This window comes from Nipponia nippon, unplaced genomic scaffold (genome assembly GCF_047370975.1).
Source record: "Nipponia nippon isolate SJK-2023a ecotype South Korea unplaced genomic scaffold, ASM4737097v1 scaffold_5, whole genome shotgun sequence".
NCBI classification, from domain to species: domain Eukaryota; kingdom Metazoa; phylum Chordata; class Aves; order Pelecaniformes; family Threskiornithidae; genus Nipponia; species Nipponia nippon.
This window is the reverse complement of record NW_028262369.1, coordinates 37,366,175-37,393,952: the sequence shown is the minus strand read 5'-3', so window position 1 is coordinate 37,393,952 and position 27,778 is coordinate 37,366,175. Positions and strand designations below refer to the sequence as shown.

Here is a 27,778-nt window from a genome sequence, read left to right as displayed (position 1 = left end):
GCCCCATATGCCGGTTTGCAGCAACGCTCCGGGATGAGAAAGGACCTTGCTCGGGGTTGTTTCTGCTATGCCTGACTGAGGCTGGGGAACGGCATCTCCTCTAGCCCCTCTGTGAAGCGCTGCTCTGAACAGACCAAAATCGCTTTGCTCTAGACTTCCCTCGCGGGTTCTGAGTTACGTCTTTCTGCTTGTGGTGCCGAGGGTCGGGAGCAAGTCTACCCTCTTCCGCATCAGGCAGCGTATCGGCCATCCGCCATGGGTGAGGTCCTTCAGCGGCCTCCGGGCGACGCTGGCAGAAGCGTTCCGGCACCAAGATGGCGGCGGCCGCTGAGCTAACGGCCCTGGGGCGTTGCTGGTTCTGCTTGTTAGTGGGGCTGCAGGCGGTGAGAGGCCGTTCCGGTTTACTGGCGCTCGGGGCTGAGTGCGGCTGCGAATTCCTGAGAGAAAGAGGGTGTCAGGGGGGCTGGGGCGGGAGTGAGACGTGTCCCGTAGCGGGAGGCGGAGGCAGCGGGCCTTGCCCTGCCTATCCCATCCCATCCCCGAGGCGTCGTCCCGTGCCTCGTCCCTCTCCTGCCTCCGTGGCCTCCTCTCTTGCTCTCTCTGTCGGAGGCTGTTCTCTGCTTCTGCCCTGTTCCCTTCTGCTGTCTCTGCCTCTCCTCCTGCAGACTGCGAGAGCCGCGTTTTGAAGGCTGAGCCCCCCTCTGCCGCCTTCTTCGCCTTGGCCCCGGTTTGCCCTGTTAGCTTAGAAAACGTGGCCATCGGTGTGGGTGTTGTAGTGGCTCTTGAAATAAACTTACAGGCTTCCTCGCCTATTTTTTTTAATGGGGTTTGTGTGTTGTTATAAACCTCGTGACCCGGGTAACAAACTTAAGAATGGGTTTCAAAAGTGAAGCTAGGTGGCTTTTGATTTCTAACAGAAGGTTGCCCTGTGAAAGACTATCCCTCGAGGCTTTCCAGACCGGTCAGCTTTCTCTATTTTAGTGCACTTGATGCCCTTAAAGTTCTGACCCACCTGAGTTCCAGAGACCTGAGGTTATACAAAAGACCTGTTCAAATGTTTCACTCTAATAACTATTAAGTACTTCCTAAAGCAATTTGTATCGATGCTGCATTTGCTTTAGTATATTAAATTATCTAATGTGAAAGCAAAGCAGTCGTGTAATGTGTATTTATTGTTAAAGCTTTAAAGGAGAGCACGCTGCTGAAATGAGGCACATCATTGGCTAAGTAGCTGAAATTATCTTGTCCTGATGGGAAATTAGCTTCTGAAATGTGAGGGTTCTTTTCTAATCATAAACAGAGACATTTATTATAACTAGAATATTTATTATTTCAGGATAGTACAATAGTTATGGTACTAAAAATTGAGGAAAAATCCTAGGGAGAGCCAGTTTCTTCCTCCTTTTTTTTTTTTTTTTCCTTCCTTCTTCTTCTCATCCCCCACCCTATGGTTTTATTCTCAAGCTGTTTTGAGCTTGCTATGTAACCAGAACTTCTTCACTGAGGAATTCTCTTGTAATGGAGACTTTGCTTGCTTTCATTCACTGTTTGGTTTTGGTTGGTCCCATGCCGTCACGCCCCCCCCCCCCCCCCCCCCGCCCCCAGACCAAAAAAAAAAAAAAAAGCAGGAGCATATTGGCCTTATGCACGCAGATGTTCTAGAGCTGTGCTGGGGAGAGGTGTGAGGAGTGTTGCTGGTGGAAGCAAAATGACAATGCCAGTAATACCATTTTTGCTTCCAGGTGAATAGATTCAAAAGTGAGGAAAAGATGACAATATAGCATAAAAGGGGTGGGTGGCAAGCAGCAAGGTGCAAGAAAACTTTTAGCTACTGTCGTCATCATTAATAAGTGAACAATAATTCAAGTGTAGCTTTGGCAGTGTTTGGCATACTCCTTAGATTTTCTATACTACTGTGGTCTTGTTATATTTCTTATTGCCAGTATCCCTCAGAAAGGATAAATAATAGATTATTCCAGTAGAATAGGGTCCCATTTTTGCTTGCCTGCTGTCATATATAGAAATTATTTTAGTAGTGTCCTGTAGGAAGAAGAAAAATAGCTTTCTGCCTGACAGAATAGTAATTTCAAAATAATTTCCTGTATATTATACTTTTCTGTTCATGCTTTAACTTTTTTAGCAGATACAGAGAAACAGAATAATGAGGCACCTAATATATTTTCTACCAATTCCTAATCCATAACATTTCCTATCTGTCACATTAGTGACATGTCTTTGCCTATGGGTGGGCCACTTCAGGGGAGGAAATGGGTTTTGTATCTACCTTACTTGGGTATGCTGTATATATTAAATGATGGGTGAATGTGAAGAGAAATCTGATTTACCGAAGGACAAACTTAGTTTTTCTTCTGTATTTTTCTGTTTGGCCCAGCATAATTCTTCTGACTCTTGGTCTGTTATCATCCAGTGCAGTTTGCTGGTATCATCTCACTCTTCTCTGAACACAGAGATGCTTACTGATTGTTTTGTCGGTGTTTTAGGTGTTGTGGGTTTTGCCCAAGGTCTTTCACCCACACCAAGAAGCATCTGGGAACACTGTCTCCTTTCTTTCCTTTCTTAATTTCCTCTCTCACCTTCCCCCCACCCCAGCATACAGCTGAAAGGAAAGGTTTTAAGCTAGGGTGTGAGAAGTCCCTGTGTAGGGAAGTGGGAATGTGAAAACAAAACCCAAATATCATTTAAGTGCTGGGATAGTTGGTAAAATTGTTTTTGCTGCTCATTTAAAAACAGAACTGGTGTTTTACATAGAAGCCATGTAATTGAGTTGCCTATTTTAATATATTACTAGTAAATCAGAATTGCAGGTTTTTATCTACACTTCCACTTTTAGTATGTGATTTTCCTGTAACGTTAATGCAAACATGAAATTAAAATCCTACTTGGATGCCTTGTTGAGCAGTTTGGTCCATTTCATCACTCCCTGGTTGTGCTTTTCCGGAGCTTAGCTGTTATACTTATTTGCCAAGTGTGTTTTTGGTGATACGAAATTTACTGAAATTGTTTTGAAACAGCAGGCTTTAGAGAGCTGTAGCCATGTGCATTTCAGCTGATTCATTATGTTATGTTTGTTTTTTTCTTAATTTGGATCTAGCAATAGGAAAACAGTAGAGTTGTCAGAAAATGAATTTTGGCAGGTCTGATACCCTGAAATATACATATTATGAGTGGCTAGAATTCACTATTTGTTTAAGACCATTCTTCAAAATAAGGTGGTGTTTTGCACTTATGGGCAGACCACTAGGCGTTACTGTAAAAAGGTCAAAAGAGACTTATTTATTCTTCCTAATCATTAAAGCATTTAAAATCTTCCTTTCTTAAACAACTAATTTAATACTAAAGTATAAAATTGTATTGATTTTCAGATAAGTGTATATGGAGCACAGTTGTCATCAGAAGCTTGCAGAGAACTGGGCTTCTCCAGTAACTTGCTATGCAGTTCTTGCAGCCTTCTTGGACAGTTCAATCTGAATCAATTGGATCCATTCTGCAGGCAGTGCTGCCAAGAAGAAGCTCAGTTGGAAACTAGAAAGGTGGGTTTTGGACCAAATCCTTTGTGGAATAATTTAAAACATTATGTTACGTTTATGAAACTTTTCATTTTAAAAAATATATGAGAATCTGGATTATAATCTCAAGAGGAAAATGCAATGTTTATTCATAGTCCAATATACATAGGGTCTAGATTTGCAGGCTTGCCATACTGCTCTAAAATGTCATCCTTCTATGAGCAGAGGAACCTTTGGATTTGAATGCAAGCTTTCCGTACTGTGTGTGTGAACAGAAATAATGAATTGTTCTAACATTATGGTTATATGGTTGAGTGCTAAATTATAGCATAGTTTCTGGTATTCTTTTGAATGGTGTTTCAGAAGGTGGAAATTTTTTATACTGTTATCACTGCTTGGAAATGTATATTTCAATTTGCTGCTTTTTTTTTATTATTTTTTAACCTTTTATTGAGTAACTTCCTTTGAAGACTAGCCAGTGGAAAGTTAGTGTTGGGAGAAATGACAATGAATATTATCTTAACAGATTGTATTCAGAATCATCACATTTTGGATTGACTAGTGTTTTAACATAGTGCTGGTTGTATTAGGTGTCTGTAATTGAGCTTAAGATATTACTCTTACATAAAAATTAACAATCTGATTTATAGTAGCTTCTTGCTAAAGTAGTATTTTCATGATATGCGTGCAGAAATAGAAAATCTGAATGCTGCCTTTTGCTGTATTTTTTTCCTTTTCCCTAGTTTTTTCAGGTTACTGTAGAAATCTTCTTTCTATGAAAATTTGATAGTCAAGAGTGAATGGATGTTGAAAGTCTTAAAAGTTTGTTGGTTTGTTGTTTTTTTTTCCTACCCTCTTGCTTGAAGAATTTTTTAAGTGTACTTTAAAAACCTGCACCTGGATGTAAGATGCCTGACTTGCTGATTAGCAACCTTATATGTTGCTGAGTTCCAGAGCAGTGGTGCTCTGGGTTTTGCTAATGCTGTGGCTATGTGCTTGAACATCCTCAAAGAACATTAATCTTTTTTTTTCCTGAACTGTGATTCCAATATATGACCTAGCTTGTTCATTATGTGAGCAGATATTTGTTCCTATCATGTGACACAGCATGTTGGTAGTCTGTGCTACAAATAGACTGGCAAACTATTAGAATACCAGGACAGACTTCAGGATTTTAAGTTAATTCTCTTTGTAAGTATGTAACAAGTGTAAGAAATAGAGTTTATTGCATGACTGGTGCCTGAGTTTTAAATGAGAATTTAAAATTAAAGGTAAGGGGATAGCATGTGTATCTGAGAATTTCTATGTATCATTGCTGCTTTTCAGAAATGATCTGTGAAATATGCCTAGTCCTAAAAATACTTTGTGCTGCATAGCATCAGTGCAACCTCAAATGAGGTGTTTACAGATTTCAACTGTTTCATATCCTTAGAAGATGTTGATTAATCCTGGTCTTGTTATTGGTCCAGTATTCTGTGAATTGACATTGTGGAAAATAGCTGTGAGGTACTCTTGTTACCCAGTATTTGTCTTGCTCTTAGCTTCTGCTGACACCTGTCCAGTGAAATATTTTAATTACTTCATAATTGTACTGTGAGTAAAATGAAAAAAATATTTTAGTTATTTTCTCCTCTTCTATAGATTTTGTATTCACTTTTAGACTAATTCAGAAGCTAGCTTAAACAGTATTGCTTTAGACAGCTGCAAGTTTTAAGCCTCAGTCTGTCAGATGCTGAGTACTGCTGGTGTGTAAAACGTAGAAGGATGAAATGGAGGTGAAGCTAACTGTGCGTGAAATTGTAGTAGCAGGAGAGATTGTCCATATTTTGCAGTAGCTGAAAATAGCCTCACTCCATCTGCAGCTTCACTTATGCTGTGTGATCATTTCAGACATAGCTATAAGCATATTCCATTAATTGTGTATTATAATCTTAGATTTATCTCAACAATATATGCATGTCAAAATCCAGATTGGCTTTAGGAATCAACTCAGTGATGAAATTTGCAATACATTAAATTTCACAGTTGTACTGTGCAGGATTGCTACAACCCTTAAAAGTCATCAATATTTCTAAAAGGAGCTTTGAAATATATTTTGCTCACTATGATGTGTTGAACTCAACCATTTTAATTTTCTGTTCTCAAGTATTTGTCATGTTGTAATGTTACAGTGTTTGGTGAATTAGGTAACGTGACATCAGGTGTAAGCAAAAGTTGGCCAGGAAATTGGAGACATGAAAATGGATGGGTAACATCACATGTGTCTATCATACATTATTTCTAAATAGTATATGATTCTACTGTAAAACAAGGCAAACATAGTGATACAGAAGTCTATATGCATACTTTTCAAGTTACATGGAGATGGGTAATAACTGCTCCACTGTACAAATTTAAGCAAAAACATTTAAAATCCTGAGATTTTTAGCAACTTTCTTGTGCACGTATTCAGCATTGTCAAAATATGATAAGCTGTCAAAGCCTGGTTTAATAATTTATTGGAATATCTGGCCTCTGCATTGCGAAGATAATGAGAAATTTAGGATTATTTTTCACCAAACTTGTACTAGATGTAACAATATAAATAGATAAAATATTTCAGAAATTTGAAATGGATTATTGTGCTGTAAGAGGGGAGGTTTCCACCTTGACGTTCTTCCCACACCAGTAAATATAAAAGTTTCCTTTCATTTTGACATGAAAGCATTGTGAAATATTTAACCTGAAATAAATGTAGGCAGCTTAAACTTTGGTTATTGCTTTTTCCAAAAAATCATAAAGCCCATCTTAAGGTTGCTTTACATTTAGATCCCCATTCTACATCCTACCTGAACCTAAAATGATTTTCAGTATTTATGACTACTGTTTGAAAGTTAATGCAAGTCTATGGATATAACCCCATTAGCCGTAGGCAAACGGAATGGATGAGATTTAGAAAATAGTGGTATTTAGTGACCTTTAAGTATTGTGTTTTCTCAACATTTTGAAAAATGCTGAAAACAGAGAACCAACTGGGGAGAAAATCCTAAGAATGCATACTAAAGCACTCTGAAGGAACCTTTCCTGGTGTTTTATTATGAATTTCCACTGGCCAGTTGGGTAAGCATGTCTTCATTGCAGTTAGATGGATCAAAACATGTGGCAGCTCGGCATGTTGCAGACCCGTTCCCTAGTTGTTCCATTGTAACTGGTGCTGTACTTTCACATTTCTGCAGGAAGATCGTATCATGTTTTTACTGCGTCATGCTGAGGCTCTTTTCCTTGCAAGTCCTTGGTACTTGAAATTGTGGGAAGTCATTTTAAGACGTGAATGATTCGGCCTGTTTCAACACTGCAAAACCACAGAACTTCTAGTCTCTTGAAAGTGAAGCCTGGGTTCTGACCCCTTCTTCTATATCAGCCACCTGTTTCTGCATAGTATCACACAACTTGAGAGGTTTTTGTGGATGAAAAATGTGGAGGTGAGGGACGATATACAAAAGAGGAGTGAATTATACCTATTTAGCCCATGTAGTAAGTAGCTGCTAACATTCAGCTTGGTCTATTCTGAAGAAAAGATGACTCTTAATTTCACTGAAAGGTAAAAAATATACCTATACAAATTCAGTTTTCTGTAGTCTACCTTATCTGTCACTCACAACAAAATTGTCATTCAGGCCTTTAAACATTATAGGGTAGGAGATGAACATGTATGCAGAAACTGTTCCTCAGAACAGGTTATTTTAATCCTAATGGATAATACTTATATTTTCCTTGTGATGTAGTTTGGCCATAACTTTAACTCCACCCAAATAATTGGTTTTGTGTTAGACCCCTCCTGGAAATGAAATAAATATTTAATGTAATATTAGTAATAAACATGTCCACTGTAATTATGATTCTGTGCTACTTCTAATAAAAAAATCAAATTGAAGGCTCTCTTAAAACTCCACCATTTTACATGTACAGACCTCTTAAATGTGCTGTTATGAATTACAAGGAGGAATAAGGTGACATTTTTGTTCAGACTTACTTTTTAAAACTAAAAATAGTTTACAAACCTCAGAATAATTACTGAAACTAGAATAACTTGAAATGCTTTTAATGCTCTAGGCTACTCTTATGTGACCCAATTCAGTTTAATTTTTCAAGGTTTTTTTTTTTTCTTTTCATTTCACTAATTAAAGTGCTACACTCAAAAATGACTCTTGGCTGCCTGCTTGTTCTGCCAGAGGCTCTTAATATGAATAGTTCCAATGAAGCAGTCTCATCTCTTGGTTTTTAACTCAGTGGGTAAAAATAGAGAACTACTTAGAATTCATTGGCATCTCAGTGGTGTAACATAAGTGTAAGCCATATCAATACTTGTATAAATGAATTAGAATTTTAGTTTACTTGTAGCTGTTTCTCAAAACCCCCAGCCTTTTCTGTCTTTTGATGTGTTCTATAAAATCTTTTGTCTGATTTATAAAAAATCAAATTGTGCTTTTACATAGCTATACTCCTTATTTCTAAAATGCTACATAAAAATGGTTCATGTTCACTGTCTTTACCAAGTGCGGCTTTTAAAAGTAGCATCATTCAATGATAGCATATTTTATTCAACACCCAAGTAAATAATCAAAACTCTGTAATTAAGGCTAATATGTCACATGATTTCCCTTCAAAGTTTGCTTTCAACTAAAAAGTGTCACATACAGTTCACAGAGGAATAATTTTATGGGGAATATTGATAGGGAAGTTGGGGAATTGAGATGATTGTGTTCTCTCTAATTGAAAATGTCTCTTATCAGAGTACTGTCGCTTCAGTATATTATGTACAGCCATTCCTTGTACTAAAAATGTGCTGAAGTGGATGTCCTTCTCAAGAACTTTGCCATGTACACTCTTTCCCTTCCTTCTGTACATGATGTTATCAGCAATGAAAACTAATGTTGACAAACAGTAGTCCTAGATAAGGAAGGTGCAGCTAGCTAGTCAATGCCTAGGACAGAAATTTACCACCTTTTGTTTGGATCAGATTCACCAAAGGTTCATCTCTGTCAGATAAACGAAGATAAAATACATTATCTGTCTGTAGTAGGGCAAGCCTTACCTATGGAAGACCTCTTTCTAGTCTTATCACTGAAAAAGAAAAGGTAGGGAAATTACAAATGTGAATTTGCTAAATGTGAGTTAAAGTTGTTGAAGTGCATCTGTGCCAGCAGATGGAATAGGTTTAGCTAATTAAGTCTGACCTCCTTCATCTGGATAAAATACTGGTATTTGTCTACATTTGTTGAAATAACTTCAAAAAGTACAAAGTCTCCAAATTACTTATATATGCAAAATCAAATAAATAGTTGATGAGTTCCATTCTCAATGTTTTCTTTGCAACTCTTCTAAGATGCTTTCTTTTTTAATAAAAGCACAGATTCTGGAGAGTAAGAAATGTTCAAGGATTCCACTTACAGAGGTAAGTAGGTGGTTAGATAGCAAAGTTCGTCGGACAGTATATTTCAAAATTGGAACTTAAACTGTTAACTTTCTGTCTCTACTTTTAGCTTACATAATTCTGTTCACTAGGTCCAAGTGAGAGCCTGCACATAGGAGCCCTTTTTCTGCCAGCTTCTCTGCTGTTCCACTCCACCCCCCACCCTCACTCAAATAAATTTGGCATTCACACCACCTAACCCATGCTACAGCTCCAGAGGTCTAAAGTTGATGGTTGCTCAGCTTCTACGTTTTCTCTCTCACCCTTGTGCCAGATCTTTTGCTCACGTGACCTTACGCCAAACCATTTCAGAGAGCAAAGTGAACAAAAAAATGGTCTGCCAGGCGGGGAAGTTGTTCTGATGTTTTGGGGCTTTTTGGTGGTTGTTGGATTTAAAGAGCAAAAATGTATACGTAATACCGCAAGGAAGAGATTGTTTAACACCAAAAATAAAACACTTAGATGGGTCACACATTTTCTGTATGCTGAAGATTGTAATAGTAATGCACAACTCTATTAGGTACATACAGAATAAAAAAGTTGGATCTCCTACTCAAAGCAGAACTCGAAGTTCTGAAGATCTCCAAGGATACAGCTTCTACAACCTTTCTTAGTAAATTATTTCAGTGCTTAAACACCCGTATTGTGACTTATTTTTCACCCTTCTATTCAGTTGGAATTTCCGTCCCTGCAAATAAGTGAGAGCTTAGATTCTGCTTCAGCTTTGTTCAGAGGAATTTGCCTGTAATACATAGCACTAATCACAGGCATAGCACTAATTCAGATAACTGTTGTTTGACTGTTTGACTCTTTGTTTCCAAACTCTTATTTAGAGTTAAGCATCTCCCTTCACGGGATAATGAGTTGTGAATGGGAGCAGTTTCTTTGTTGCTAAATTTACTGATGACATCAGTTCTGAATGATGTGTGTGTGTGTAGCAATGACTTTATTGGCTTTCTGTATTATAGAACAGTAATTCATGATGTTCCTGGCAGTGAGGCTTTCTGACTGCTCTCTGTCAACCCACAGATTCTTGTTCGTTTTCTGTCTCCAGGGAAGGGGAAGACTAGAGTGATTTCAAAAATCACTCTAGTGATTTTTGAAACTTCTGACTGTCCATACAAATACCCTGCATTTTCTCCCCAACAGAAAAGAAAATATGTTGTAGTTTATATCTCAGTGTATATTCCTTTATTTTAACTGATCTAGTTTTCTCGTAAAAGTAACAAATGAATTGGTAGTTAAAAGAGTTTAGGAAAGAGCAGAAGAAACTTGCACCAAAATATCTTTTCTTTGTGACTTCATTTCTCAGAAGAACAAATATCAATTATTTACTTGTTGTTTTGCTTCCTGAGTGGGTGGGACACATTAAAAACTAATTTGCATGCCTTTCAAAAAAGAGATCATGCACCCTATTTTAAAACAATACCAGTTTGCACATACCAAGCAACTTTGGCCAATAAGAATAATATCTGTATTTTTCCTGACTTTTCTTTGAAGTAAAACAATAGTATTGGTTGATAGGGGATGAGGAGGTTTCTTTGGCAGATCTGCTTATATAGTAATATGAAATCAAAATAACAGTGAATTTCATAAACACAAAAATTATTTGCATTGGAAAGAGATCAGCTTTTGGTAAATATATAGTGGAAGATTGTCTTGTACCTGAGGCAAGGGAAAATTTCAGAGTTTTAGCAGTAGTCATAAGTAAGTTGTGTTTCACTGCTTGTTCTCAGAGCTTAACTTTATTTTTTAAACTGTTTGATATTAGGGGAGGAAAATATGCAGCTATCAGAGAGAATCCAGATACCATAAGATAGCTAGTTACCATTGTGTGGCTTTATCTTAACAGCCTGTTTCATTGCATGTCTTAAGACATGATGGTACTATTAATTTTTTTCAGCTGATTGCAGAGAGCTGTACAAATCCAGTTTGAGTGACACTTTGTAACCTGTGCAGGGTCAGGCTTAGTCAGTAGCTAGCATAAACCAGTAGGTGCTATAGAAGTGAAATTAGGGATAATTTATAGTATTTTACAAAACGTTTTTTGTCGCCTTTGATCTAACAGCATTTTATCATGATCAAGGAGCAATCTCTGTTAAGTACTACTTTTTCAGTTTGGATTGATCTGAATTCCTGTTTGGTTGTAAACACTAACAGTTATATAGCAGCTTCGTAGCAGGAATGTAATTTTTCTGCTGCAGTTTTCACCATGACTAATTGTGATAACAGTACCGTATCTATTTATAAATGAAGCACTGCTGGAATTTTGTCTTGCAGAAGTTACTTGAATTCCCTTCCTAATAACAGGTGAAATGTTTTCTTTCACCTGAGTTAAGGTTCCTTGTTTTTAATTGCTGGAACAGTTATTTTTACAATACATATTTTTATCTAACACCACTCTTATGTAAATGGTGGTTTATTCTGTTATAATTACCACTTCCTTCATCATTAAAGCAGACATGACTGATAGCGTGGTTTTCCTCCTCTCAGTTGTGAAGAGCCATCTTCACTACATCAGTATGAACTATTGCAACACATTCAGGTCCTTACAAAAAGCTTTTGAATGAAATTTAACTCAAGTTGATGCTTTGTAAAAGATGAGGGAAAAGTTCAGATTTTGTCACAATAGCCTTAGAAAGCATGCTATTAGAATGTTTTAAAAAAAGAAATTAAATTATTTTTATAGATGCAGACATGAATCAGCCTGGAAATCATAACAGTACTTGTTTTGGATGTTAAAATGGACACTAGAAATAGTTCAGAGAGTCTTTATTTCATTGCTTGTAGTAGTAAACTCACTTTCATGAGCACTAAAACAAGTGAAGCATTATTTTAGAATGAACTAACTTATGAGTTAAGCATTGTGTAATGAACTGACTCGTCATGTTTGTATGCCTCCACACTAAGTGATACATGTCATTCTTAGTAAGACTTGAACACAGTAAATGCCTCCACAAGGGAGTCTGGAGGACGTCTGCTCTGGACATGATGGGATGGCAGCAGCAGTGGATAGTAACAAGTATGCTTTTGTTGTGGGCTTAGTGATGCAAATAAACCTGTGTTTCTTGCAAAAGACACCTTTGTTTATAGTTATAAATGAAGCCAATTGATTTTTCTTTTTTTCTTGTCTAGCCATCTAGAGAGCAGCTGTTTGTCCCAGCATGAATCTGAACTTTTTTTGTACCAGCACAGTTGGGCTTCAATTACAGCAGAGTTATAAGCTCAAAATATAGACATCAATGATTGAGCTGTTTTCTTTGTTAAACTTTACTTCTATCAGATATTGGCTAGGAGTTACAAACTGGGAGTAGTTTGTAATTACAAGATGTCTTACATATTTTAGATTCCTACAGTGATCTTGTTCCATAGAAATCCTTGTTTGAAAGGAAGAAATAAACTGTAAGAATTATTTGCAGTAATGAGAATTGAAAAATGCTTGTTTTACTGTTGTCCTTAAATTTGGCTGTACTTAGTTCTTTATACATATATATATAAAATACTTAGTTAACTAGATAGAAAAAGGCTATTTATTCCTCTGACTACTTCTTTATACTAACTTCTTGATAGAAAAATGCAGATAACTGTCAGTATCAGAGAACCAGTATAAATGTTCAGTGTATCAGTGAGTGTGCACATAATATCTAAATCTAGGATTGCTGATATAATAGTTGCTCAATATTTTTTAAAGAGTAATGAACAGAGACAAGGTAAGTAAAGTTTAGAATCTTACTATTCCATGTTTCCTCCGACTTTGTAGTTATTTCATATTTTAAGTCCAGAGGAACTTTAATAATGCAAGCTAGTATGTGAGCTGTTTATCACTGCGTTTTTGTAATTAAAATCTTTATTTGGGTGGTGAAAAAAAGCTTTAACAAAATCTGGTATTTTTGATCTCTTGAATATTGTTTCATAGCAGTTCTGGGTTTTAACAGTCAAATCTTAGTTTTTATCTTAAATCTAGTGTCTAGTTGAAAATGTAAATGTAGTTAAGCAAATTTCCAAGATGCTGTTCTGAACAGATAATGCAACGTAACATTTTTAGTTCTGTTTCCTGTGGAAGTAATGATTACTGATTAGTTCACATCAGGAAAGAAGTTGTAATTTCCCTGCAAATTATTATAGAGTATTTCTTATGTTCTAATTCATAGTATTTAGGCAAATATTGAGTTGGAGCTGAATTCAGAAGATTCATATGCTGAAATGAAGATGTATTCCTGGCTGTCCATAATGCCTACATAGATAGGTGACGAAGTGTTAATAAAATTGGCTTTGAGATTTCTGTCATATTGTGTGTGGTTTGATTTTTTTGACTTGTCACTCCTTTTCCAGAGGGGTTAGTACTCATTAAATTTCATAGTGAAAGCTTATTTTTAATTACATGTATTCACAATTTATATTTTAAGTGAAATGTGAATTTACTTCGTTTCAGTTAAGGTTGTATTTTTCCACATCCTGACTTGCACATTTGTTATGAAAACACTGTCTAAAAGAAAATGAAAGCAGAGGTCTTAATTGTTTAGAGAAGGTAACAAATTGAATTAAAAATTTTTAATACAATGAATGGAAATTTTCATGTATCTTGAGTGAGCAGTCAGTTGTTGCATAAATCAGAGACAGGCCTGGAATTGTGATTCTATTTAGGATCTTATTTGTCTGTAGTTACCATCAACACAATAGCGTATTGTCCTCTCAAAGAAAAATAGTTCAACAGGTAACACACCATAAGTAAACTAGTAATTTAGATTTTTGATGTCATTAACAGCTTCTGTTTATTATTACAGCTTTATGCAGGAGCTGTCCTAGAGGTATGTGGATGAAAATTGGGAAGGTTCCCTCAAGTCCAGGGTAAGTAAAGCCACTACTGTTCTTTCAGATATGAAATACTGTCACAGCTGAGTGACAAGATGTGATTTTAAGTACTACTGCAAGTAGTCATAAATTTCATATATTATATCAGGAAAGTTGCGTTGACCTGAGACTCATGGAACTGGTCTCCAGTAATTGATAAATGAAATTATTGTGCGCTTATGGAACTTTTCACAGATCCTGCAGTACAATTGTTTTGTCAGTGGATAATGGCAGTCAACTACAGTGAATGGAATACAGTAGTGTAAAAGGAAAACCAGTACCATCAGTGTGTGGTGGGAGGAAGCTGCAGGAAAAACATCTGTGAGAAATTTCAAACTGGAATTTGAAGTAGGGGAAGAGCTTAGGTGATAGCAGTATTTTTTTTTTTTTTTCCCTCTGTAAAGAAGATCCTAATATTGTACTTTGGACATAGTTGGACATACAGAAGAAAGACTAATCTAGCTTTAGACATGAAAGTGCACAAACAGCACGTCTCCATCTATCGTGGCCTGTATTAATACCTCCCTGTTTGAAGACTGACTGACAAACAAGTGGAAAAAAAAAAAGAAGGATTTTAAAACAGGTTACAATTAACATAACTTACACTGCTTTAGACCCTCTCCTGCCACCTCTACCCACACACAGTTTGGTTAATTGACTGCAAGACCACAGCAAAGCTATTTTCTCCTTCCCACTGTTTAAAATAACAAAACAAGAATTGTTTAAATGACTTGTCCTACTACAGGGGCGTGAGGAGATTAACTTTGTTAGCACAAGAGTCCATATTATCTCCATGACCGTTCAAATTTAGCAAATGTAAAAGCATTCCCAACTGTTGTTTCCCATTCACTCAGCTTCTTTATGGTTGTGAATTTGTAACACTTAAGTGCTCTTTCCAGCTATAGGTTTGAAGGAAAAGGTCAGCCTGTTAGCCTGACTCCAGCCTGCATTATGTCCTCGGTTATATTCATGTGGGGGTCCTAAAATGGAATGGCCCTCAATTTCTGCTGTGTGCACACCATGAAACATGTTCCAAAAGCTCATAGTACAAAAGGAAAAACTTGACAATTTTAAAGATTTTTTTTTTCCTTTCAATCCTTGGTTATCTAAACCTGTTCAAAGATTTACATTCCGTTAATCATACAGCTTGCTTTTTAAAATGACTGAATAAATTTCAGTGGTTTTTCAGTAGGTTGTCCATTTTGATTACCAGTTCTTCTTTGGTACAGTAAGAAGAAAAAAAGGACTGACTAGTGCACTTAAAGATCTCTTTTGCTTTTTCATCACCAATTTCTGCAGTTACCCAATCTAAATTTATCTTGACCAAATTTACTGCTAGGGTATTAGAACAGGTTGGAAGATAGGATAAATTTTAAGAGCATATTTAGAAATTTTAAAAAGCAGTAGAATATATTCTTCCAGCTGGTATTGGTCCTCACATTAGTATTAATCTCAGAATATTTTTACTTAGATTTTCCCCTGGATTTTAACTTCTACCAGAAGCAGTGTTTAATGTCTTCGTCTTAAGACATAAACTCTCAAGAAGTGCTTTTATTTCAGCTTTTCACTTGGATGTTGACTATGGAAGTTCGGTTGCCTGAAGGTCATGCTGGTGCTTTTGAAGCATTGTCTTTGTAGGCTTCATTGAACTGTGTAGCCTGTCATTGACAATGTCTCATTGCAAATAACTCTTGATTCCTTTCCCATAGCTTCTGCTAGGATTTTGTTGGGGGTTTTTTTTTGCAGAATATGCACAAAATGGCACCACTAATTGCAGGACTGTGTATGTATTAGAAGTACTTGGATTAGTATTTGTTACTTCTGTATCTGACCGTGAAGTCTTCACTTTTAAGTACCTGTGTAAATTGTTTTGTCACTTGGCTTATTCCCACAGACTTGATTTGTCATGGACTACTTCTGGATTATATTTTATTTGGCCAAAGGATGAACCATGGTTTTTCTATAATGAGATTCACATCATAACAGATTTTAATCCTTAACTATTTTGAATTAATAAAGGTTTGTAAAAGTTACACAGTAAGGAAGTTACACAGTTGGAAAAACCTGCATTATTCTGTGGTCCTTCTGTATCAAACTTTCTATCAAAATTACTGGTTATATAATTTTTAGCTACAAATAGTTGCTGAATACACCTGTGTGCCTGAAATGTGAGAATCATTACATATGGAATATATTTATAGATACTGGGAAAGCAAAGAAGTGACAAGTGATGAAAAAAAAATCTAGTCCTCAGCAAGAGGATGAAAAAAATCTAGTCCTCAGCAAGATTATCTCAATCTTAAACTGAATATTATTCTTTGTAATATCATAACAAACTACTAAAATGCTTTTGTAAATATGGCCAAGGGTGTGTCATTATGTTTTTCAAATACAGCTTCTTGTGATAAGTCAGGTAACAAACCACATTTCTGTAAGTCTCTTTAATAGTACTGAAATATTTTTCCTGCTAAGTTTCCCTTAAAAATAAATTGCTCCATTATAAGTGCTGTACTGTAAAATTAATTCCTATATTACCTATATTTTGAAATTGTTCTGTATAAAACTGTTCTTAAATATTTATCATTTAAAAGCACTCCATCAAAGTAGAACATTGAAAACATAAGTGACAAGATTCATAGATGAAGCAATATCTTATTATACCAGGTAACACAGAAAATGTGACGGATTTTGGCTGACATCCATAAAACTAAGGCTCTGAAACAGAATAGTAAATGAGCTGGGTCAATGATTAATCTAGCATATTTGTTTTAAATTGACTTTTCAGTGGCAGCTGTGTTCTGTTCATGATGAGATAGGAGATCACAGTGTCTAGACTCCCATGTTCTTTTCAGTTTGTTTAACAAAAACTGCATTAGGCTGGGCTTTTTATTGAACATTTCTTTCATATTTCTCTGCATTCTTTTTGTTCATCAATAGAATAACTCTCACCTCTCGCTGTGTGACTCTTAGTTAAGAAGTGGATGTGCTCCCAGCAAATCCGTTACAGAAACAAGGTCCTTAATCCTTGAACTCATGCAGTATGCAACTACATTAGATCCTCTGACTTCAGAGTCAGTAGGCACTCTATTATATTGCCCGAGTTCTGCAAGTGTGAGGGGGATTCTTTTAGCTACTAAAATGTAATTTGTTATGGGATTGTATTTTTAGGTAAGATCACTTACTTCCTGGTTATTTTAATCTGTAATTCTTAAATACTGGTGAAAGAGAAAGTTAAAAAGTTACATTAACCTTAAATCCTGCATTGGTAGAAATGTTACTAAAAGTCTTGCAAAGAAGTGTAGGATATTGTAGTGGGAGACATGCATTGTTTTATCATTATCTTTTGTAAACAGATGATATACAAACTAAAATGCTACTGCTTTTCAGATTTAGAAATGTCTTCTGCCCTACTGCTTCTACAAAGTACCCTGTCTTCAGTTTTTTGGTGAAGTTTCTTCTTCAGGCTTGATCAGAGCTCTGACTTGGATTTGCTTTTGAAAGCCTGTGGTGCTTTGTATAAAATCATGAACAGCTGCATTGTAACTTGATTAATAGACTACAAATAGTAGTTATTGACGTGCCATATGAATTCTTAAATTTAAATCCTTCTCAAACTGAGGTCCCCAAAAGTTAAAGAGCTATAGCCATTAAAATGTAAATGAGTTCTTGATGTCTGCTGTAGTTCTGTCTTTTTGCGAGGCCCTCACGGTATCTTTTGAAGCAGGCTCATGCAATCTTCAAAACTGCCGAGCATGTATTTGTCCCCAAAACAAATTATTAAGGAGTCTGAGGGAAGAAATTACTGCTTTTGGTTTGCCTGTATTCCCAGTGATTTACACTTCCACATTTTTAGCAAATATTGCCAGTTGTTTTAGCAATGCTTAGATATTTGTGACATAATTAAACATTGGGTTTTCCGGTCTTCATAAAATATCACTCTGCTACTCTTCCTTTTGTTTTGGTTCCTTTTCTTTTCCATAGTTTTAACACTTGATAATTAGCAATGCCTCAATAAAAGCATTGTTTTATTCGAGTTCATTTCGGGTACAAAATGGTCAAGTCTGTGGTGTGGCCAAGTCCTTTTTGCCTTTTTATGTACAAATCTGTGACATTCTGCACAAACTTGTGTTTCTAGTAAAACTTTTTTTACTTTTAAAATGCTTGTCTAATAATTTAGAGTCAAGTTAAGCAAACTACCCTTTATTTCATTGTTTTATGCTAAGTAATATTACATTTGCTTTCTGTATATTGAAATTAACTCAGAACAACTATTATAATCTTGGATGTACTTTAATCCTCCTCCTGAGTGTTAGTATTAGATCACTTCAGTTACTTCCTATAACACATTTTGTATACATTTAGTCTTTCTCTTGAGTTTTAAAAATCAGTTGTATATGCTGCATTGAGTTGCATGAAGCACCATGCTACTGTTTGATAAAATGTAAGTCTTTTTTGAAAGATAGTAATAACTGATGTGCTTCTTATTGCTAATGCAATGTGTGAAACACTTAAATGTATCACAAAAAGACTTTAAATATTTCTCTAAAAGTAGATCATCCTTTCTACTGATTTTGAAACATTCCTCCTTGCCCACGAATGATGATGGAAGCATTCCTTTCTGATGTTGCTTTCAGAGCAGTAACAATTCTTTGCCCTGATCACATAATGGGCTGTTTTGGTGTAATACCGAGGGACACCTTCATTGAAAAAGTATGCTGCTGCTTTTCAGTGCACAATCGACATTTTTTATGACATTTATCTGTAATACGAAGCTGTGTATCTGTACACAGCATCAAGAGTTTAGAAGAAGCTAAAGGGTTCCGTTTCCTAGAAAAATAGCATAACTGAGAAGGGTATGTCCAGTTTAAAAAGTTGGATGAATCCCCATGGGCATACATAGTCCTCGTAAGTGTTACAACACTAAGCAATGGAATAGATCAAAACTAAAAGCACAGCTTTTTAAATAACAAAGATTAGAAGTTTGAACAGGTGGACTTTTCTGTTACTGGCAGATACTTAATCACATTAGATTCTTGCTAGGAGACGCTGTAGCTTACCAGGAGGAAAAATTGTGCAGTAAAAATTTATAGCTGACCTTGTGCTGAAGATTTGACTAGCTCTGACTTGTGCTTTTCTGCCATTAAAATCTGAAACTGATATAATAGAGACAGTAAGGGTTTTTCGTTTCCTCCAGGCCTTTCTGATTTGAGGCCATGACGCGTGTAGAGACAGACAAGGTTAAAAATGCTTGTCTGTGTGCATAGTTGTTTGAAAACTAGTGTGAGATTTTACTGCCATTGTGTATTGGCTCTCATTCAAGTAGTAAGAGAGAAGTTTTGGGTTTTTTTTCCTCAACACCATTTTGTATTTTTTCAGTTACAGATCAAGCAGGAGATCTTTGCTCCTAAAGCATGAATCTAGATAATGTGAATATTCCTGAATGTAGATATCCTTGGTAGTCTGGATCATGCCCTTAGTATATAACAGTAGGTAGTCAATTCTGTTTACAGAGAAGTTATGCCTAGCATATAGATCTGCAACTCTGCACAGAGATGTGGAGTCATGTCTGTTTTGGGTCAGGAAGCTTTCTTATGGTATATCCTACTGTACCTCAGAGAGAATAGTGCAGGTGTGTGCATGCGTACACATAGACTTGCCATTTGGGCATGAGTGATTCTTAAATTCCTTAGTAATCTCCACTTAGGACTCTAGGCTTTAATTCCAACAGACTAGTTTTCACAGACTTTCTCAAAACAAAGAGGTGTTATGTATCAAAGCAAAGTGACATTATAACGATAGCAGTGATCAGTGAGTTTCTCCGTTCTACTGTTTTCATAGGCAGAGGCTGCTTTTAGGTCTTTAAAAGCACTGTTCAGTATTACCTCTCTTTGCAAAACAGTTTGGCACTGGGCAGGCTTTAAAATGCCCGTGCACCTGATCCTTTTCTCTGACCTTTTAGTTGTAGTTGATTGCATGGCAATCAAGTCTGCTCTGTATGCTCCCCTGAGGGTTGCCTTCAAACGGAAGGCATATGCTTTGGTATTGCACGTTTTATAAGAGCATAAGGTGAAGTGATTTTCTTAACATTATGTGAAAGAACAGTTGCAAAGCTGGCGGTAGAACAGCTCTGACCTCTAGTCTGGTGTTTAATTCACCAGAACATAGTGTCATGGCACCAAGCTCAGAGTTCATCTTATGGAAGTCAAAGTAGAAAATGCCTTCCTTGCTCACCCCTGGTTGGACTGTATAAATGCCTGTTTCTCTGCAGTGTGTAACTTCTAAAGCTGGTACAGGGAGAGGAAAATGGGGAAATAGCTAGGCTTTTAGTATTCGGCATCAAACTATTAAATAGTGGTGTAAAGACGTGCAAGTAGCCTTCAGACGTAGGATCATAGGAAGGAACAATGTTGATGTCAGGGTATAGAGGGGAAACTGTTGGGGCAGTGCTGAAGGTGGAGAATGTGCACCACGTCACATGATAAGCAAGGAGCCACGTGTCCCAAAATGTGCACTGTAGCTGCATCTGACTTCCTAACCCCATCGATTCCGTTCAAAGACTGTTTATTCAACTTAGGGCATGATTTCATGGAAAGAAAAAAATAAATTTGATGGGATAATCTGTATTTTTTAATGCATGTCAGTATATTAGTTTCTCACTTTAGCTTCCAAAACTGAGAATATACAAATTAAGTTATTTGTACAGTGAGTGTTTTTCTTTGTTGCAATGCAAATGCAAGTGACTAATGCAGAAAGTCACTATGATCAGCGTTAGAAATAAATATGCCATTAACAGAAACCAATTTTGTTCCAGCTGTCTAAAATTTCAGGAAAAATGTTCTGTAGTGCTTCAGCTTTCAGAAGATTTAGACATTTGACATTGATACAAGTGTGTAATAGCTACTTTTAAAGTGACAAAATGTAATACTGCCTATAGAATACTTTCTTCTTCCACCTAATTCTGTTCCATTTTATGTGAGCTTGTTCAGTCCAACACTGCAGCCAGAGAACAGCCACTCATGTCCAAATGAGCTTTCATCTGTCACTCAAATAACAAATACTCACACCTGTTACGAGCTTAAAGTGCTGTAACCTGAGTTAACCCCCAAAGGCTATTCTTTAGTACAATGGAGTTCCACAGCTCAGATTTGCTTCTGAAACTCTATCCATTTTACTATGCTCTTAGAGTTTTTCTTTAAGTTTTGCAGTTAAAGTTACCCACTGTACTGACTGCTTCTTACAACCTCCTTTTCATATAAAGCCCTAGAGACTGATTTCAGCTTTAGATTTAAATTGAAAAAAAATGTGGAAAAATTCCCCATGAAATAGTTCGACGTGCTGTGGACTTAACAAAGAATAAGAAATACCTTTGCCATTTTTACGCATGCTGCTGTTGATCACAGCCACGACAACAGGTCACAAGGACATGGGAAACACTGAAATTGAAAATTATGTCTTTGAGTTTAAATCAGAATTGAACTGCAGTATGTGAGCAAGTACTGGTTATTTAGTGCTATTTGAAACTGTTATACAAGTACAGCTTACAATATGACATAAGTGTATAGTTCTATAGAAAGAACAAAAACAAGCCTTATTTTCTTCAGGGGTCTAGTATATCTGGCAGCTCGTTCATGGGCTGTTGGTATTTTTTTCAGCTTGTTTATACTGTCTAGTGGTTGGTGCAGCAGGTAGATTATATGATTTTGATCTGTACTGGGAACACAGTGGAAGAGGGAAGAAAATAAATGCCACTCTGTGTATACATACTGAGAAAGTGTTAAGGTAACTGTCTACAGTAATATACAGATAGGTATAAAGATGCCAGGGGACATCTTTACAATTACGGAGGAAAGCACTACACTTTGTGAGGCAGTATGAAACATTAGTCCTGAGGTTGTGCTCATCTCCATGCACCAGCTGGATGCACTGCAATTTGAGAGAGATTCATTGTTGTCTAACCTTGAAAAAGCAGCTTTAACATGCAGCTAGTACCTTTGTAAGAGTCGATCCGTGCTGACAGGGTTCATCCTTGGGGAGACTCTGCTGACATACTACAGGAGTGTCCTGAATCCACTTACTGCCAGTACAGATACTAAATTCAGCCTTTAGCATAACCTGAATGTAAGAAGGAGGAATGAAGACTATGTTATTTTCTAAATAAATTCTAAATACTTCTAGAGCTCAGACATTCATTAGGCTAAAGTGTTTGGAAGTAGGGGATTATGCTTACGCTTCGTTCTGAAATAATTCATATCATCTTTTCTTTTTAAAGTTAACATGAGGCCTGGGTTGTGCTGTAGGGGCACAGGGACTGTGCTGCTGTTAATGCTTGCTTTTTGCTGACTAGCGCTTCAAGCAAAGAATAGTTCAGCAGCAGCCCACCTCAGACCTGAACTTCTCTCCATGTAGCTACCTGACGGGCCATAAAGTTCATCTTAAAGTTGATTGCCTTTAGGAGTGTCAAGAGAAGAGGAGGTACCAGCTTCTCTTCTTGTTTTCTTGGTAGTTTTCGACATGTAATCTCAGATATCTCTGCAAGAGAAGATTGTCTGTCTTGTTTGCAGGAATAACACTTCTACCCACAGTTTTCTCTCTGCCCTTTCACCCACACTGCGGCAGCTTGTGTGGAGTCTGCTGATGAGATTTGTGTTGTATTTAGCCTCCCTCACAAAGCTTATCTTCAGCCACTTTGATCACTCTAATGCTTTTCTTCACATTTGCGTATCGCAGCAGCATATGGGTCAGTCTACTGAAGACTGTCACTTGTACGTGCAGATAAACTGATTTAGACAGTTGCAGTAGTGTTTGAGGAAAATCCAAGCAGATATGAAGCTTGTTTGGAATACTAGCAAAAATAGGGTGTTCCTTAGGCATAATAGGGTTAGTATTATTAATTTAGTGAGGATATTAAGAATTTTAACATTAAAATACCTTCTAAAGCATCATTCCAAAAGAAATAATTCATGGAATACTTGCTTGAACGTAAACCTACTTTATGAAAGGGGAGAAGAGCTTGATTAACTTTCTTTTCTCCAAACCGTAGCTTTTGTCAGGAGTGATAAGCCAAAACTCTTCAGGGGACTGCAAATCAAGGTGAGTAGTAACCTAACTTTTTTATTTGGGATGTTAGGAAGAATTAAGCTTGGTGGAGACAGTCCTTCTGTGGTGGATTGTTCCTTATTTGCTGATCAAGTAATCCTTTAGCAGAAGACATATATTTGTATAGCCAGTATAAATCTTTACAAGTTCCTGCTGCTAATATTATTTGGGTTATTGCTCAGTAACTGTTTGGTACCAATTCTTTGTTGTTGTTGTTGTTCTTGGGTTTGGGAGGTTTTTTTGTTGTTGTTTGTTTTTAATCCAAGAAAAAATATACTGGAACCCATAAGTAATAGCAGATGGCAAAAGAATGTGAGGATTGCTTGCATTCTGTCCTTGCTCTGTGGATATCTTGGATTTACTCAAGCTTATTCTGTCATAGTTTCCTTTTCTCCTGTTCTCCCCTCATTTTCTGATGGAGCTGCCATTTCCAAACATTGTGATTCTTAGATTTTTTTTTTTTCTCCTCCCTCTCAGAATTTCCTTGCTGTGTGCTAGGATTCTGTTTTCCTTCATAGTCTTCAAACATCCAGCTTTATAGAAATGCCTGTACTGAATGGTGTTTCTTATGATGTGCATATATGCAAAGCTGCATAAGCTGCACTGCCTTAAGCTCAAACAATTCTTTGGTTTCAAGATCTAGTGTAAGACTTCACCTTCCTCTTAAAATCCCATGTGAACTTCCAGCATACTTCACAGATACACATCTTGATTCTCACATCTTGTGCTCCCATCTCTATTCACCAAATGGCACCATCTGGAATCACTTCATAGCTATGCATGGCTGCAATAAGTGATTTGTCTTCTAAGCAGCAGATTCCATCTAAACCAGATTTCCTCTGTCTCATGCATTCGTGTCTCTGTGTCCTCCAGTTTCTTTCAAAAGCTTTCTCTCCTGCATGTCTGACTGTTTCATTTTTATTTTAAACTTTGTAGCTGTATTGAACATCAAAGCAGTCTAGACTACAATTGGTACAGAGCACTACCAGGAAAAAATTAGTGCAAATGGATCTGGTATTTATTTTACAAGACTTTTGGAAAACGGATTAGAGATGCCACAAGCTTCATTAAGTAAAATCAACTAGGTTAGCTCAGTAGGGTGAAGTAAAATACTCCTGGGGAAATCTTTCCATAAACTTAAATGGTTAGAGCCTTCTAATACTGTTAAAAGGTATTATTTGCATTACATATTTTGTGACTTAGTGAGTCTTCAGAAGCATTAAAGTATTACGTTACCAGCAAAGCCTAGTAGGCACAGATACAACACAGCAGGAAAGAATGCAATTACATTAGAAATTGATAGTACAACTTTGAGCTGTTAAAGTGACTGGAAATTTCTAAAATGGTAAGAAGGCTATTGATTATTTGAGAAAAATAATTCAGCTGCTTGATTCAAAAATCCAACTGTGGTAACTTAAAACAGCTAAAGTAGAATACCATCTTTCAAGGCTAGACTTGTGGCACTGCTTGTGCATTAGCTCATGTAGTTGGCCAAGGAGAAGAAGAAGTAGATGTTTCTCACACACACACACATCTCTTCATTTGACTTGTTCCTCCACTTTTCTCTCTTTGACATTAAATGCAAGTCAGAAGCCTGAACTGAAGCTGTTTCCTACCTGTCTTACTTAAGGCAGATAACTCTGTTCTGGATCTCAAGATAAACATTTACTGCTCTTTAATTAATGTGTTTTAATTTCCTGTGAAATGAGGCATCTTTATCCCTTATGCTTCCTTCTTTTCTCCCACCATCATTCCTTAGGACTAGGCAAGAAAGCATCTAATCCAGAGCTGCAAACACTGGCCAACTGCTGCTGGTGGAGTGTGCAACCTACAGCATCGCTCTGTCTTTAAAGCTTCAATATAGTGTCTCTCCTCTTACTGGTCCTTCCTTTGCATACACACATGGACACAAACTCTAGTTTTGAACATCTACTTCTCCTTTGAATTGGGACAGTAGGTGAAAAAATATTGGAGGAGAGGAGGTAGTAGAATAGGAGAGAACAAGCTGAAAGACTGATCTGATAAGCTTAGTTTGATTTTTATAGATCTGTTTTCTTCAAGAAAAGTAGAATACATTGTTGTTAAACACTCTAGTAATGAAATTCATAAAATCAGAACAAAATACGTGGCACTGGAATATTTATAGCATTGAGCATTGTCAGGAACAACCAAGCTTGTCTGCTTGTTTTTTTTAAGAATTCTAAGCTTTAAAAAGCCAAAGTTTAGGTTGATTTCTTAGCACAAATTGTATTGCCAAAGTTTGCCCAGAATACTCTGATATAATTTAGTGCTCTGTTCTTAAGTACTTGTGCTTTGTGGTGTCACTCTTTGGACTTTTTACTATTCCTGCTTTGACATCTTTTTCACTGATTTAAATCAATTGCGGGGGGGGGGGGGAGGGGGAGGAGTGTTAATATGGAGAATGCATTTTCCAGCCCAAGGTAACCGCTTTCTTCCCCCCCCCCACAGTATGTGCGTGGTTCTGACCCTGTACTAAAGCTGCTGGACGACAGTGGGAACATTGCAGAAGAACTGAGCATCCTCAAGTGGAATACAGATAGTGTAGAAGAATTTCTAAGTGAAAAATTAGAACGTCTATAAATCATTGCTTTCGGTCCTCATTCCTTTTCACGTTTGGTCATGGTAATCTTCTCAGATGTGATGTGCTACAATTGAAAAAAAAACATTCCAGTTTCTATATTAATTTTAAAATATCTGTTGTGCTGTACTAAACATCTTGTAATTAGAAGGGGAAGCTTCAGCACACATATTTGACAAGTTGACAAACAATAGCTTGTCTTAATATATTTCAACTCTTAATGCATTTATCACTAACAAAATGCTCTGTTTTCAAAGTTAATTATGCAAATATCAGTTTGGTATAATTGGACCTGTTTTTACAAATGCTCTTAAAACTGAAGAGCTTCAAATAATTGAAATGATTACCATGCTTTTTGTCTGCTGCCGTTTGTAACAAAGTCAGAACCAAATGCAATGTACTATCTCCCAAAGAAACTTGACTGCTAATGCCCTCTTTTTTGTATTTGAACTGTCCTTTTTATAGAAGCATTGTTTACAGTGAGTATCTAGTTCACAGATTTTGAAGCTGATGCGGGAACTCATGCTCTGGTACTGTAAAACACTTAGTAAATACACTTTAGTGAAGACTACATAGAAAACCTCTGAGGTGTATGGAAGTCAGATGTCAGGTGTGCTTTACGTTAAGTGTTTTTCTTCAGAAAACATGAGATACAAGTTGTCTTGAAAAACCTTTCCTTCTAACTTTCACAAGTTTATTGGAAGCCTGCTTATCAAATGAATTTATAAACTGTTCTTTTAAACTGTATATTTTTCTTTCTCAGTTGAAATTCACGTGAACAGGGAATATATATGGTAATGAGTCAAATCCATTATGACTTGTCAGATTTTTTTCCACTTAGAGTGAATAAATATGGTATGCAAGAATAATGTGGTTTTTTTCTGAAGTTCAAATAAGCGTTCCCTTTAACTACTTCAGGCACATCTGGTTTTGGTTGGATGGGTGTTATGCTATGGCCTGAATTTGTACTCAGTTTTTCTCTTAATATATAATTTTATATCAAGAGATTTCTCTACAACTTACAGATTTTATTCATAGCAGAACAAGAAACTTGGGACTGAGACCACACTAAATTATCAGAAGTAATACACTAAGGTGATTATTTAGGCATAGCCTTCTGTGTTTTTATTCCTGAAATATTCTTATAAACTCTTAGAAGGTGCATACAGCAAGGTCACATGATGTGATCCTTGTTGCTCTCTAAGAGACTCTCTCTTATTCTATGCTTTTTACTCCCGTCCTTGTAAAACATGCTGCTCATCTCTGAGATGACTCAGTGTGGGACAGCTACAATAGTGGTCCCCACTGTCTTAGAGAAATATGAACTCTACACAAAAAGCACAAATCTTTGCAGCTTGTGCTAACTTATCAATCATGGATTTGTTCTTGGGACATGTGATATGTTAGTCAGCAGATGAGCTACAACCAGAATATGTGGCATGACAACCCAGTATTTTGGTAGTAAAAATATGCTGCCATCCACTGGTCTTTTAATACACTGACTATATCCCGTACTTCTCATTCCTATGTTTGCCAACAAGGGATTTCAGTTTTTGTGTTGATGATTTATCGTGTTGTTTTAGCAGAATATTTTAACCTCGTCCTTCTCCCCAGCCTTAGGTCCTCTTTACCACTCAATGGAGAGATTGTTTGCTTTGATATTTACCAAATATTTCTCTCTGCTTCTCTCTCAGTATTTCCTTCCTCTTCCTCCTTAACATGATGGCCAGTGGGTTTCTGACCTTCAACCTCTCTTTTCTTTCCGTGTCTTCCTACTGCCAGCCCACTACTTCCTTACACAAACTTCCTCTTCCAATGCCAGGTCCTTCACTCCTGCTCTTGCTTGTCTTTCACTGAAGCAAGGAATTTGCTCTCATATCAGAAGGTAACCATCTCATAGTGGAGGAGGATGACAGGCCAAAGAATTTCTCCTCCAGCATAACTGGTTTTATGACTGCAGTCCCAATACTATTTCTGCAGCCTCTGACCTTTCTCAGTACTGGTTCTCACTTATTTTCATCAAGGAGACTGGAAATTATCTTTTCTCCCAGTTTTCCTCCTAGGCTCCCAATTTGCTGATTCCTATTCCACATACTAATCTTGCCTTGTGATACAGATATTTATTCTCTTAACTTAAAAGCATGCACAAGGTACATCCCTGTATTTCCCTATATATAGGAACAGGTTGGGAGTCTTCCGTGATTCTTTTACTGAGCTGCTGAGCTCTGAACCTCCTCGATCTGTTAGCCTCTA

At 36.8% G+C, this 27,778-nt stretch overlaps 1 protein-coding gene across 1 annotated transcript; it reads left to right on the top strand.

The window, feature by feature from the left end:
- Nucleotides 1-26: 26 nt before the first annotated feature.
- On the top strand, nt 27-26,394 carry SELENOF (selenoprotein F). Its single transcript, XM_009468236.2, has 5 exons — nt 27-383; nt 3,384-3,551; nt 13,764-13,827; nt 22,871-22,920; nt 25,396-26,394. The coding sequence occupies exons 1-5, from the start codon at nt 315-317 to the stop codon at nt 25,525-25,527; spliced, it is 483 nt and encodes a 160-aa protein (XP_009466511.2). The 5' UTR covers nt 27-314; the 3' UTR covers nt 25,528-26,394.
- Nucleotides 26,395-27,778: the final 1,384 nt, after the last annotated feature.